This window comes from Euleptes europaea, chromosome 8 (genome assembly GCF_029931775.1).
Source record: "Euleptes europaea isolate rEulEur1 chromosome 8, rEulEur1.hap1, whole genome shotgun sequence".
Taxonomy (NCBI): Eukaryota; Metazoa; Chordata; class Lepidosauria; order Squamata; family Sphaerodactylidae; genus Euleptes; species Euleptes europaea.
The window spans coordinates 77,821,765-77,835,664 of record NC_079319.1 but is presented as its reverse complement, the minus strand read 5'-3'; the positions used below and the strand labels follow the sequence as shown (position 1 = coordinate 77,835,664).

The 13,900-nt window shown below is 46.8% G+C and overlaps 1 protein-coding gene across 1 annotated transcript; it reads right to left on the bottom strand.

Annotated features, from left to right (window-relative positions):
• Positions 1-2,643: 2,643 nt before the first annotated feature.
• On the bottom strand, positions 2,644-9,175 carry EDN1 (endothelin 1). The gene is made up of 5 exons (XM_056854974.1): positions 9,112-9,175; positions 6,985-7,138; positions 5,312-5,470; positions 4,410-4,517; positions 2,644-2,939 (listed from the first exon to the last, which is right to left on the bottom strand). The coding sequence occupies exons 1-5, from the start codon at positions 9,173-9,175 to the stop codon at positions 2,798-2,800; spliced, it is 627 nt and encodes a 208-aa protein (XP_056710952.1). The 3' UTR covers positions 2,644-2,797.
• Positions 9,176-13,900: the final 4,725 nt, after the last annotated feature.

The following is a 13,900-nucleotide window of genomic DNA, read 5'->3' as shown; positions in this document are numbered from 1 at the left end:
CCGGCTACCTGAAACCAACTTCCGTTGGGATCGAACTCAGGTCGTGAGCAGAGCTTGGACTGCAGTACTGCAGCTTACCACTCTGCGCCACGGGGCTCATCTTAGAAAGTGGGCAGGGCCAAAAATAAAGCCAAAAAAAGCTCCTACCTTATGTGCAGATGATGAGGGGAATCAACGGCTGGCAAGAGCTAGAGAGCTAAGGCGCTGAAATGACTAGCATCATGTGCTTCAAAGCACCCATAAGCAACTGCTGTGTGCAGGAAGCAAACTGCGAAAGGAAAGCAGGGGAGGGAGATGGGGGGGAAGAGACACTCCCTCTTTTGCAGAAGCTGAAATTGGGAGTGGGGCCACTGGAGGATCTCAGCGGTCAGCAAACGATTGATTAAACAATTGGGCTAGTCACACTCTCTCAGTCCAACCTACCTCACAGGGTTTCTGTTGTGGGGAGGGGAGGGGAAGATGATTGTAAGCGGGTTTAATTCTTCCTTAAGTGGTAGAGAAAGTCAGCATATAAAAACCAACTATTCGTCTTCTTTTGATGCCGGGCCTGCTGGAACCAGTTGGCCATACTGTTGTTGGTTGCCTAGCAAGGGCCATCGAGGATATTTGTTTCTTAGAAGCTACAGGCACTGCTTGTATTATTGGGGGAGGGCTTAACCCTACCCCCCAGTGTGCTGTTGTTTTTTAGATTTCAAATTTTTCTACAAACCTGGGGCCTTTCATAGGTTTGTAGGAAGATATCTCTGTTCATGACTCCAGTATCTGGATTTAAGTATCCACAGATGGGGCCATGTTGAGCATAACATATACTGATGTCCAACCCATCCTTCCAAGGTGAATAAAATGAGTACCCAGCTTGCTGGGGGTAAAGTGTAGATGACTGCGGAAGGTAATGGCAAACTACCCCGTAAATACAGTCTGCCTAGTAAACATTGTGATGTAAAGTCACCCCATGGGTCAGTAATGACCCGGTGCTTGCATGGGGAGCTACCTTTACCTTTAAATATGCACTTTTATTACTTTCGCAGTAATCAGTGCGTTGGATCCAGATTAAATTATCCACTCATGCAAGATTAAATTATCCACTCCTGTCAGTAGAACAGAAAGTTTCTGCCTCCCTCTTCCTGCCGCAGCTCTCTAATCTCCCCAAAATGCTGCTCATGGTGGGCAGGGGACCCTCAGGGATAGAATGAGGGGCAAATCGGGAGTCTGCAGCAGAAAGAGGGAACTGCTGAAAATTATCTGACCCCTTAGCATAAAATGTAGTCATGATCCAACCCAGCTACATATATACCAAATTTCATAGGTCAGTATAAAAAATGCAACATCTGCATTTGTCTGTAAGCCGGTTTGTTTGCGAAAGAACTCAATATCATTGTAGAAGTTTTGTCATTGGAATTAAATGAGAACAAGGGTGCCAATCAATATACAATGGTTTTCCTGGCTCGCGAGTCTAACCCTATCTTGCTTCTGTGTTGCCAATGATGAAAAGATATCACAACTATCAAAAGACCAATGCAGTACTTTCAAATATTTATTTCGTATGTTTACCTTAACAGGCAAAAGACATTTCCCCAATTTCATACAGAAATACATAAGACATACTGCATAGACCAATATGGCCTGCTTCAATGGGCATTCAACATGGTAAATATAATGACAATTCTACAAATATAAATAAAGATAGATTAAAAAATGAGCACATCATACACAAATAAATTCAATGCTATGAACATATACTCAATGTTAGCCTTTTTATCTTCTTCTGAAAACCATCTGTTAGCGTTCTCCTAACCAGGAACAGAAAAACAACCTTGCCTGCAGTATTTGTGCTGAAGGATCAGACCCTGTAACGCAATCGCTTATGGCATTATTGGCTATCCAAGTGTATGTTACACTAAACATTCTCATAGGTCTTCTTGCACTATTAAAGTGGAAATGTCTTGAGAAACAGTGAGCTCTGTTCATGTGGACACTGTCACACTTCCAACCTATACACACTTCTCTGAAAGTGACATCTATTGAACAACCATGGGAATTCCTTCCAAGAAAATATGCTGCGTATGGAATGCGGCCACTGGTATCTGTCCCTTTTCAGTATCTGAAGTATAGGCAATTACAATCCATAGCCCTGAATATTCAAAAGGAACTAACTGATTAGCAAAAGGCTTTTCCGAACTGTTAAAAATCCAAGAGGTTGCAGGCTATGCTTGAAGATCCCCCGCTCAAAAAAGTTGAAACAGTACTTTGGCAAGAGTGCAGCATACAGTGTGTGAGGTAGACCCGTTAGGGATGCATCCTGATCCATGTAACACAATGTATTGAACTGTGAAGCACAAAAGTCCTCTTTCAAACCTCGAACTCCCAATTTAAGATCTTAATCACAATATGGATTGCATTATATTTGTGACTTCTCTGTATCTGAAGCTAACCCAGTACAATGAGAACTAAACTTCAGTTTTACCCTCTCTTCAGAACTGGGTGCAAAATGAATCCCTTCTTCGTCCAACAGTTTCTAGGGAGTGGGAGAGGAGACTGCTGAAGGGACATTCTTCAACCCAACCTGTCCGACTGAATTCCAAAAGGACGGCAGCCCGCGTTCCAAGCCTTTTGTTGTCTTCCGACCAAATGGAAGATTCGTTTGGGCCCTCCTTTACCTTTTGAGAGTTAATATTTAGAACAACATTCCTTGATGGTCTTCTCCTGGAGTGGAATGTCAAGAAGTCAAAACAGAGCTTCAGCAATGTTTTGTCAGTAATTTGTGATTACTCAAGGATTAGGGATGGTGATCTTTCCACTAAGACGTCATCTTTAGGCTTTCCCAAACATTTTGCTTTTTATACGTTCGGTTATGCTTCAGCTGTTTTCGTTTGTGCAGTCTGCTCTTCAGTTTGGCAGCATTAAAGGACGCTTTGATCTTGTTACCCATGGCCTCTAACCTGCAGAAACAAGAAAATCATCAAATATGTTAAGAGAGATAATCTGTGTGTATGTTTACATTAAACCCAACACATGTCCTCTGGTTTGCTTATTTCATATGTAATCATTTCATTAATTGGATATTTCAGTGATGCAAACATTCAGTCATTTGTAATCCAAATTAATCTGTATAGTTTTTCTGCTTTCCCACTGCAGAAAAAGTTCTGTGAAACTCAGAAGCTCACATAGTATGTGCTATATTGGATGAATTTAGGTTAATTTTGTTGTTTTTCTTCTGGTATGGAGACAAGTATGATAAAAAAATAACATGCTAAAAATTCTGGTGTCTTAGGCTGCCATTAAACACGCAGTTCCGCAAACAAGTAACAATCCTTTTAACCTACCTAATTTGTTCCTTCTTTTAATTAAGCCAGTTTTCCTTCAGTACCATGACACAGCTATATTTGTACACATTTTTCTTTGTGTAAAAGCATAACTTTGTCACATCATCTAATGCTGCTGTTTCCAGTAGAATAGCAGAGCTCTCTCACCAAGGGGTTTAGCATCTTGCAAAACTCATTAAAAATCTATTTAATGCAATCTGTGTACATTAGTATACATCATGGGTATCCTATTGTAGAACACAGTTTTTAATGTTTTGATGTTCACTGCCTTGGGGACCCTGTATTGGGTAAGAAGGCAGCATAGAAGTGTTTTAAATAAACAAATAAAATGGATTAAATTCCTCATTACAAAGCTCAACAGGACTGATATGCAAGTAAGTTGTCAATTTACTTCAGAGAAAGTTTTTCCCCCTTTAAATTCTAGGGTCACTGCCAGTCATATCTGTGGGGAAATTCAGTCTAAGCGCCTGATATGGTGATCTGTACTTCAGCAGAACTATTCACAAAGTCTGCCCAAAGGAAATTCAGTTGGGTACATCTCCAAGCCACCCAAGATCCTATTCCCTGCTGACACTCGCTGATGGGTCCCAAGCCACGGGATTGGTTTATGTGAGGCAGTTTAAGCTGGAAATGTTATTTGGCTTGGCAATAGTGTGTGTGTGTGAGTGAGTGAGTGAATGAGTGACAGAGAGAGAGAGAGAAGTGCCATCAAGACACAACCACCCTATGGTGACCCCTCGTGGGGTTTTCAAGGCAAGAGATGTTCAGAGGTGGATTGCAATTGCCTTCTTCTGCATTGCAGCCCTGGTATTCCTTGAAGGTCTCCCATCCAAATACCCGGCTTAGCTTCTGAGATCTGACAAGATCAGGCTAGCCCTGGCCATCTAGGTCAGGGCATATAATGTGTGGCACGAGTAACAGTGGAAAAAGGATTATGGTATGTTTAAGATCCCACTTAGCTACTACTGAAAGGTAAGGGATACATTTCCACTGACTTTCAAGAGAGTGGAACCCCCCACATATTCACTGCACAAATACTTCTTGCATTATTCAGCCTGCCCTGTAGGATGCAAAACACCAACCCACCTTCTCATTTTCTTGCTGTTAGCCAGCTGCATGTGCATGCAGGTCAGACCTTTGCAATCTCTGTCTTTATGAAGGGATTTCCAGCCCTTCTGTCTTGTAGATTGGGTCCTGTTAGAAGAAGAAATGAGATGCAACTATGACAACGTTTTTTTCAGTCTGTGCGTTATTTCTTGCACACATAGTTCCCTCTTTCAGTTACATGTTTGTCTCCCCCCTTCCCCTGAGAAGCTCATCTTCCTCTCCCATTCACTTTATCCTCACAACAGCCTAATAGATAGGCTAGACAGTGATGTCCCTGTATGGGGACCAGGGCACCCTCTAATGTGCTTCCTGGTGCTCACTTGCTCCTTCCCTAAAATCTCTCTTCCCCACACCTAAACCTAGTCCTGGTCTTCCTCCACCTTCCTGGAGCAGCTTCAGAAGAGCCCAGGGGGAATCTTCGCGTGTCTGTGGGGAGCACCTATTTGGAAACAGCTTCCTCCATCATATAGATCTCCCCAACATTTTGTGATTGGCTCCAGCACTCACAGAAGCCATTTTGTGACAGGTCCCACTGCCACGGCAGCCGTGTTGTTATGACCCCCGCTAATTGATCTCAAAATCTGAAAAGTACCCATGGGCTCAACAAGGCTGGGACACCCTGGGTTAGACAGTCAAACAGTGACCCAAGATCTCCCAGTGAGCGTCACAGAAGGGGACAATTGTGCCCAGCTGTGCCCAACACTTATGCAGCTCAAGCTTTGGAACAAGTGAATTCTGACCATGGTAGGTCAAAGCTCTCCAGTAACATTTAAGATGTTGATTGAATCTGTACATCATAGTCTAACGTTCCATTCATTATTACAATTAGCACAAATGAAAAGAGAGAAGCAAAGAAAAAAAGAACATAGAACAAAACATACCATTGTTGTTTTCCCTTCTGGCAGAAGTTCCTACACTTCTTGTCTCTTATGTTAGTACACTGGCATCTGTCACGAGTCTCTTCCAGGTTAGCAACAGTTAAGTCTTCCAGTGACCGTCTGGTTCGAGAAGGGCCCCCGAGTCCATAGGGCACAATCCGTCTATTAAAAAAAAAATAATTCCCTGATTTAGAGTTTATTTAAACAATTTTTTTGAAAAAAAGGTCTTTTGCTTATAACCTCAATGTGATAATACATTTGCCGAGATGCTAATTAAGCTGGCTGCATTAGATTATTAACAACTTTTCAAACATGTTTTCACAGGATCATCAAAGTGAAAAAGATGGTAAGCTACCCTTTGGTTAATGCTAAAAATGAAAGCTTGCTCCGAACAACTGACACATGACATTTTTAGGAGTAGCACCTAAGATGTGCTCCTAAAAGGTGACTATGACAAGCCTCTATAAACAAGCATGCGCCTCACACATGCGTGCTAATCAGAGAACTATGACAGGATGCAGCGTCCAGCTCAATGCATACACAGTGTCAATACCAGGTTTATCTCTGTGTGAAACTGTTTTGACAGTCAGAACTCAATGTACATGTTCACCCAATACAAAATGCTAGTAAGTTCGTACTATGCCCATGCACTCAGTAAACAACTCCCCCTTTCAAATATTATTAGAGGAAGAAAACGTATAACAGAACCAGATGGAGACTTGTAATAATATTTCACCATGCTGTCTATGTAATAATTAAATAGAAAGCATGGTGAAATATTATCTATTTAGTTATCTATTTAATTAGATAATGTCATTTGTTTGATTCTTGGGTTTGCTTTGTCAATGCATGGTGTGGCACTTGAACACAATTCCCCTTTAACATTATGTTATATCATCAAGCGGTCCACAAAAGGACTTTAGGGCCAGCTTCTGTAGTTAACAGGATATACCAAACATTTTCTTTGGGCTCTAATTCACAAGCTGCTGTTACCCTAACTATGTAAAAGGCTTTGTTTCAGGACTGACCCCAGAGAATGCCATAAGAGCTTTCCCTACCACCCGAAACAAGTTGTTGAACTACTTTAGTGTTGTTAGACAATGAAGTACCCAAATGCCATGCACATTAACTTTTGAAGTTCCCTTGATTTTCAGAGTAACTTTCTTTCACAAAAGTATGTTTAGGACCAGGGCAGTGTAAGACTACAACCCAGTGTAAGTCTACAACCCATATTTATTCCAAATTCAGAGGGACTTACTTCCAAGCTCAGAATTGCAGCATTACAAGCTGCCAAACAGAACTGCTTGGGAGAAGCTGTACTCTTTTTCTGCTTAATTAGGAGTAAGCACCTCTGGACTCCGTGGGGTTTGCTTTTGAGTAAACCTGCATAGGATAGTGTTGTTAGTGATGCTTCCAGACAGTTGTATTTTTTTATCACGGAGCATCATGGAAAGCTTCCTGCTTAACAGATATGCATGGAGCTAATTCTTTTCTTCTGCCAGAGTTATGCTAAGTTAAACTTAGCCTTTAGACTTTGCACTGTCCTCTTTCAACCCCTGTTCATGCAGGTTTAACTGGCCAGGTAGAACCAGCCTAGTCAGCTAGGGAGACACTAATATTGCCTCCAGGGAGGAAGAAGACATAAGGTGATAAAACAGCCCGAAGGCGGCACTCACTCTGGCGTGTTGATCCAGATGATGTCCAAGTGGCAGAAGTAGACGCACTCCTTATCTTCCAGAGAAGAACAGGAGCAGCGCTTGGACCTGCGCAGAGGCCAGGGGGCGCTGGAGGGCAGCTTGTCGACGGCGCCCGGCTGAGCATCCCAAGCAGCTGGAGGAGGAAAAGAAGGGGGGAAAGCTTTGAGCGGAGCGAGGGGTGCACCAGGGCCCTGGATTGGGGTTGGTGGAGAGGGAAGGCGCACTCCGCAGGCAGCCTCCATGCAAGAAAGCAGCAAACAGCGGCATGTCTATCATTACCGGGGAACCCGAGGAATGCTGACCTCTGTTGGCTGCAATCCTAAAGCCACTTTCCTGGGAGTAAGCCCCATGGAATAGCATGGGACTTATTTCTGAGGAGTCCTGCTCAGGATTGCTCCCGGACAACGCTTGGGCAGCCCTCCTGACTGCAAGAACGGAGAGGCCCCGGGGACCTCCAGCAGCCAGCTCCACTTGGCACCTACGTGGGTCTTGGCCCGTGTCTTCCCTTGGGGTGACAGTGGCGTGGAAGGAGCGCACCCCAATTCTGGGCGCCCCGCTCCTGAACTTGCCTTCCCCCATTTCCCCACTCCCTCGGAAATATTCCTGGGTGGGGTGGGGGTCCCTTGGCGGATGGCCGCCCCGACCCCATAGCGAGATCCCAGCGAGGTCGGAGCGCTCCGAGGCACTTCGGCAGACACCTGGGCTCTTCAGCAGAGCAGTCTAGGGACAGGGCCGGTGCCAGTCCTTTTTGGGCCCTAGGCAAGGCCAACCACTTGTGCCCCCCACTGCTAACCAATCTTTAAAAACAGATGCCTTGTAGAAAAAAAATAAAAGCACAAAACTTTTTAAGGGGTGTTATAATGAATTACATTCCATCGCACTGTTGGGGTACTTATCTTAAAATTAAAAAATTACAAAAAATGATCAGTTAATGGTAGCCGCATCCACATGGCTGGTTTTCTGGGCCGGGGTTTTATGCAAACACCGCCAGGCGCCTCTCATTCGTGCATTATGCAGCCCGTTTTTATTCCCCCCCTTCCTTCACCTTGCTCAAGACAAGACTGACTTTGATGGCTCAAGGGTCTGATTCAGCAGGGGAAGGGCCACAGCTGTGCGGCAGAGCAACTGCTTGGCACGCCGAAGGTCCCAAGTTCAACCCCCGGCCCCTCTCGTTCAAGGCACTAGGCAGGGAGGGGGTGGGAAAGACCCCTGCCTGAGCCCCGATTCAGCCCGAGGCAGCTTCACGCGCTCTTCTCCCCTCCTCCCTTTTATCCTCCCAACAACCCCGCGAGGTAGATGAGGGAAAGAGCCAGGACCGGCTCAAGACCCCCCCCCCACGGAGTTTCGGGGCCGAGCGGGGACCTGAACCCCAGGCTGCCGGGGTCCTAGTCGGGACACCCTGCTGGCTGCACCTGGCTGTCCCAGGGAGGCGTGGGGGCACCCCCCAGAGCAGGCGAGGGTGCCGCCGTCCGGGATGCGTCTCAGCGGGCTGGCGGGCGGCCCCCTGGCCTCTGGGCGTCTCGGTTGCATCTACTCCGCCCCGGAGCCCCGAGCACGGGCGTGGGGAGTCTCACGTTGCTTAGCCTAGCCCATCTCACAGGCCATTGATTCACGGGAGGTTTGGCCTTGGAGTTGCCACTCTTTAGAGGCACTTTCCCCCCATTTATATTCTCCAAACTCAACCATCAGCCGCCATGCAGAGTTTTGAGAAATCAGATGGGGGGAAATGTGCATCTAGAGAGCGGCAAAACCTCCCATGAATCAATGGCCACAGAGTTTACAAATTAATCGATTAAAAAAAAAAATTCTCCCTGCATTTAGAACACGCCGCAGTAGAATCATATAAAGTTACTGGTCTCACCCAAACGTCCAAAACCTTAGCAAGAGAAAGAAACCGGCGGTGGCCAAGATAAAGAGGACATTGCGGTCCCCGCCCCCATTGCCTCGGGGGTGGCGAGCCCGGCTCCCAACGCCTTGGCAGCAGGACAGGTGGGGGGCTGGCGGTGGACCGAAAGGCGGCTTGCACCCCACCTCCCCGGCGCGCTTGCACCCAACCCCGGGGGCCAGGCGCGTGGATCCCGCGGGCGGGAGGGTCGCGGGGCTTACCTGCGTGCCGAGCCCCCTGGCAGAGCACCCAAAGCAGAGGCACGAGGAGCCGCGACGGATCCATGGCGACGCCCCCTCCTCGGGCTCGAAATCCCCCGCAGCCGTCGGGCGGGCGGGCGGGCGGGCGGGACGGCTTGACAGCCAGGGATGCACCCGGCGCTAGGACCCGGCGGCCTCCTGGGCGGCGGCGGCAGTGCGGGGAGGGGGGCCCTGGCGGCGGCGTCCCAGCGCTTCTGGCCGGGCTGCCGCTCCGCCGCTCCTTTTATACCCCCTCGCGCGCGCGCGCACACACACACCCATGCGCGCACCCCCCCCCCCGCCCTTCTGCAGCGGAGTCAACAGCCCCAGCTCGCTTTCATCCGGAGACAATGCGATGGGGCCATCCGTCACCGCGAGGCAACGTGCGGGGCGAGATAAGGCGGGAGAGGAAACCGCCGCGAGCTTCGGGGCGGCCGACGCCGTCTGGGCCGCCGGAGGCAGAGCCGCGCGCGCCAGGGGGGGGGGGGAAGCCCTGGGCGGCTCCCGCGCGCGGCCGGCAGGGGGCGCTCCCCGGACACCTGCCTGGCGTCGGCGCGCGAGGAGGGGTTCCCCGGGGAAGAGGAGGGGCGGGGCCTGCCTGCCTCCCTGCCTGCCTGCCCGCCCTCGGCGTGGAGGGAGCGGAGGCGCTGGCGTCCAAGCGCCAGAGGCCGATTCCAGGTTGTGTTTTTGCATGGGTGTGAAGCGCCGTCTCAAAGTCCTCCCAAACGGCCTCTCTTGGACAGCCCTTGCTCAGGTCTTGCCAACGGAGGGCTGTCTTTGCTTCTTCTTCTTCTTTCCTTTTCTTTTTTTTAATTAATTTTTTTTATTAGTTTGCACACCCAAAAAACATCGCAAATTATTAATCGCGAACAAATAACTAAAAAACGAAACAAAAAAATACCGAAAGAGCACTTACACCACAGTTTTACATCTTCTGTTGTAATATTATAAAATCGACAGCGCCCCAGTACCCACCACCCACCTTACATGAGTGTCCCACCGCCGCTGAACGTCCGGAGAAGTATGCTGACAGTATTTAAAATTACCTTAACCTATCGTTATATAAACTACATCACCATTTATCCATAATTCATTAACTATCCTTGTAAAATTCATTTTTGCCAGTTCATCCCAAAATGCGATGGCCTTTGTGGCTTCCTTTACTGAGTGGATCCATCTCTTGCTGGTTCTTCCTCTTTTCCTGCTGCCCTATGAATGAAAGTCCTCCAAAATGTCCAAACTTTGACAGCCTTGCTCAGATCTTGCAAACTGAAGGCTGTGGCTTCCTTTATTGAGTCCATCCACCTCTTGTTGGGTTTTCCTCTTTTCCCGCTGCCCTCAACTTTTCCTATCATGACGGTCTTTTCCAGTGACTCTTGTCGTCTCATGACGTGACCAAAATACGATAGCCGCAGTTTAGTCATTTTAGCTTCTAGGGTCAGTTCAGGCTTGATTTGATGTTGATTTGATCCCACTGATTTGTTTTTTGGGCAGTCCGCGGTATCCGTAACACTCTCCTCCAACACCACATTTCAAAGGGATCTACTTTCTTCCTATCAGCTTTCTTCAATGCCCAGCTTTCACACCCATACATAGTAATTGGGAATACGATGGCATGAATTAACTTGATCTTGGTGGCCAGTGACACATACAAAAATACATCTATGGTGTAAAAATCTGCCCCAAAATACCGTTGCTGGATGGAAGAAAGCTTCCACACTGTTCAGTCAATGGACACCATCATGTTGCCATTTCCTCTTGAATGTAAGGGCTTGGATTTTAGCTCACTGAAGCCTGCGATCCAATTCAAACTCAACACAGGGACACATACTCAGTAAAGGTGCACAGGAAAGGGCAGATAGGGTTGCTAGCTCTGGGTTGGGAAATACCTGGGGCTTTTGGGGTGGAGCCTGAGGTAGGCGGGGTTTGGGAAGAGGAGGGACCTCAGCAGGGTATAATGCCAGAGAGTCCAGCCTCCAAAGCAGCGGAACTGATCTTTGTTGTTTGGAGTTGTAATACCAGAAAATCTCCAGGCCTCACCTAGAGGTTGGCAACCCTGGGGTAGAAAGCATTTTTCCTCCATGCACTTGATGGTTCTGTCCTCTCTTCCAGTCTGATCCTCTTGCACATTCAGTGGGACTTATTCTCAAGTAAGCATGCATAGGATTGCATTAATGTCTTCAGCTCAGTACCATAAATGCTGCTGCAGTGAGAATGTATACAGGTATATACAGGTGATGGCTGAAGATTTTTATCTCATTCCTTCTTACAATAAAATAAAATAAAATCCAAAAGCACGTAAAAGAGTTGGGTTCAAAGAACTCACAGAACTGATGTATGGAATTAATTGTCAGAAACTGTGGCTTTTTAGTTTAAATGGTTCTTTAAAAACAATTAGAAAAATCCATGGAATTAGATCTGACATGGTTATTAGCTATCATATCTAAAAGTGGAACCTCCATAATCCAAGGCGGTTTAGCTGTAAATAAATATATAAAACCACATGCTACTGTGACAAATTATTTAATTTGCACTCAACGTAGGTGTTAAATCCGCATGGGGAGGACACATGAGGTCGAGACGGAGTTTCAACAACAACGCTTTATTGTAGTGAAGAACTGAACTGGGCATACAGTGGAAATGGCCCCGCTTATATGCTACCCTGGGCACCCGCGGCCACGCCCCCCCTGATCCGTGATAGGGGGTAACAACCCCGGGGTGCCAATGTCACGTGCCTGCTTAGGACCAATGGCTCTTGCCGGCAGGGGGCCAATCTCGCGTGCAGGGTTTAGGATCCTTCGTCCAAGACGCAAGCTCCTCCATCCCCCTGCCTGTCTGCCAACTATGTACATACACAACAGTAGGGGTCTGCATTGCTCATCCCTGTGAGAGTTCACCTCCTTCGCTTAAACAGGTGGGGGTTGATATTTTATTTTGGTTTTAACTGGAAATTATTTAAACTATTATTGTTAGCTGCCTTGAACCATGAGGAATGGAGGGTATACATGTTTTAACAAATACCTACAAATTCCCTATTGGATCTGTGTTAGATAAACTCTCTGAGACTTATCTCTTTCAGCACAATGAAATATTAGGGGTCTTGACATCTGATATTTTGCCAGCCCAACAGAGAGCTTCTTCAATGATTTTATTTAAAATAAAGCACAACTCTTTGTATAAGACAAAAATTGGGTGAGCAGGTACAGATACTAATTAATCCTACTATTACAGAGAAAACTCATGTAATAAAAAAGGGTCTTCTAACATTTTTTAAACTGAGCTAAATAAATGAATTTAAGGCAAATCAGGTTTTAGCTGCCTGGCACAATGCAAGGTAAAGTTTTGAATAAGGATACATATGAGTCACATGAATACCTATGATACGCAACAGTAGAGCCAAGAGAACAGCTCACTCCTGCTTGTATCCTTGTTGGGAGCTTCTCCAATATGTCTAATGTTGATGGGGGAAAAGTGCCGGAGCAGATAGAACTTTCTTTCAGCACACGAAGACAATTTTTAGGTTCTTATTTTATTATTGAAGGGAGGGAAGGTGGCACGGTATAGTCCAATCTTGTCAGATCTTGGGAGCGAAGCAGGGTCCTTAGTTGGAAGGGAGACCACCAAGGAAGGCTCTGCAGAGGAAGGTAGTGGCAAACCACCTCCTACACATGAAGCCTGCTGGGTGACCTTGGGCTAGTCACAATTCTCTCTGAATTCTCTCAGCCACACCTACCTCGCAAGGTGTCTGTTGTGGGGAGGGGAAGGGAAGACAGTTGTAAGCTGCCTTGAGACTCATTAAAGGTAGAGAAAAGTGGGGTATAGAACCAATTCTTCTTCTCTTCTTCTCTCTTGCCTTGAAAGGCCCTTGCCGGGGTCACCATAAGTCAGCTGCAACTTGACAGCACGTTACACACACATTTTATTACTGAAATATACCTTAAATTAGAAAAAAATTAAATGATATGGTCATGCAGCTTTAATATGGCTAAATGCTACTATTAAGATTTTTTAATGCATCTACAGTACAAATCTTTTTTTATGCATCTACAGTACGAATGTTGCATTATCACTGTTTGCTGATATTTGTGAAACGCTTCTGCGCTTATCTTGTATACCTTTGACTGCTCCAGAGATCTGTCGCAGGCTGTGCCTCTTGCGTTCGAGGGCCCCTGTGTCTTACAGTGCAGTCCTAAGGGGAGTGGCTCCATTTCAATGGGTTTAGACTGGAGTCACTCCCCTTAGGATTATTCTGTTAACTGAGGATCCATGTTATATGCTTAAGTGGGCTTTAGTCCACAAAAGTGTTTCCAGAGCCTGCTTAGTGGTTCAATGCTATGGCGGTCCTTGGTGACCTCTCTTGACCGAAAAACGGTACACTCCTTCTATCTGGGATGGTCGTCCTCTTCCACTGAGCGTGCAGCTTCGGGAGGGACGCACATGGAGCGGTGAGGGAGGTAGGGGACACCCGCCTAGCCAGCCAGATCAGCCGAATCAACCCTGGTGATCAATGGGGTGACAGATGTCGCAGCCAGATCACCCTCTCTCTCATACCTTGGTGACACTCTCTCTCTTACCTAACAGGGTTGTTGTGAGGGTAATATGGGGAAAGGGGGAAGCCATATATTCCCACCGTGAGAATCTAGGAGGGAGGGTGCAATAAAATGTACTTATTAAAAAGAAAATCATACATGCTACAGAATGGATGAGAAAAGTGTTGGGCATCTGCCACCATTGGGGGGGAGGAGCTTTTGCACATCGGTTCTCTTCCTGC

What these genes read in the sequence shown, in the direction of transcription:
- EDN1 (XM_056854974.1), bottom strand. Translation starts at nt 9,175, where the DNA reads ATGGATCCGTCGCGGCTCCTCGTGCCTCTGCTTTGGGTGCTCTGCCAG. An exon ending in ATCTGGATCAACACGCCAGA is followed by an intron (nt 5,471 to 6,984) that starts GTGAGTGCCGCC and finishes TTTTTTTAATAG; the next exon opens with ACGGATTGTGCCCTATGGAC. An exon ending in AACAGCAAGAAAATGAGAAG is followed by an intron (nt 2,940 to 4,409) that starts GTGGGTTGGTGT and finishes TTGTTTCTGCAG; the next exon opens with GTTAGAGGCCATGGGTAACA.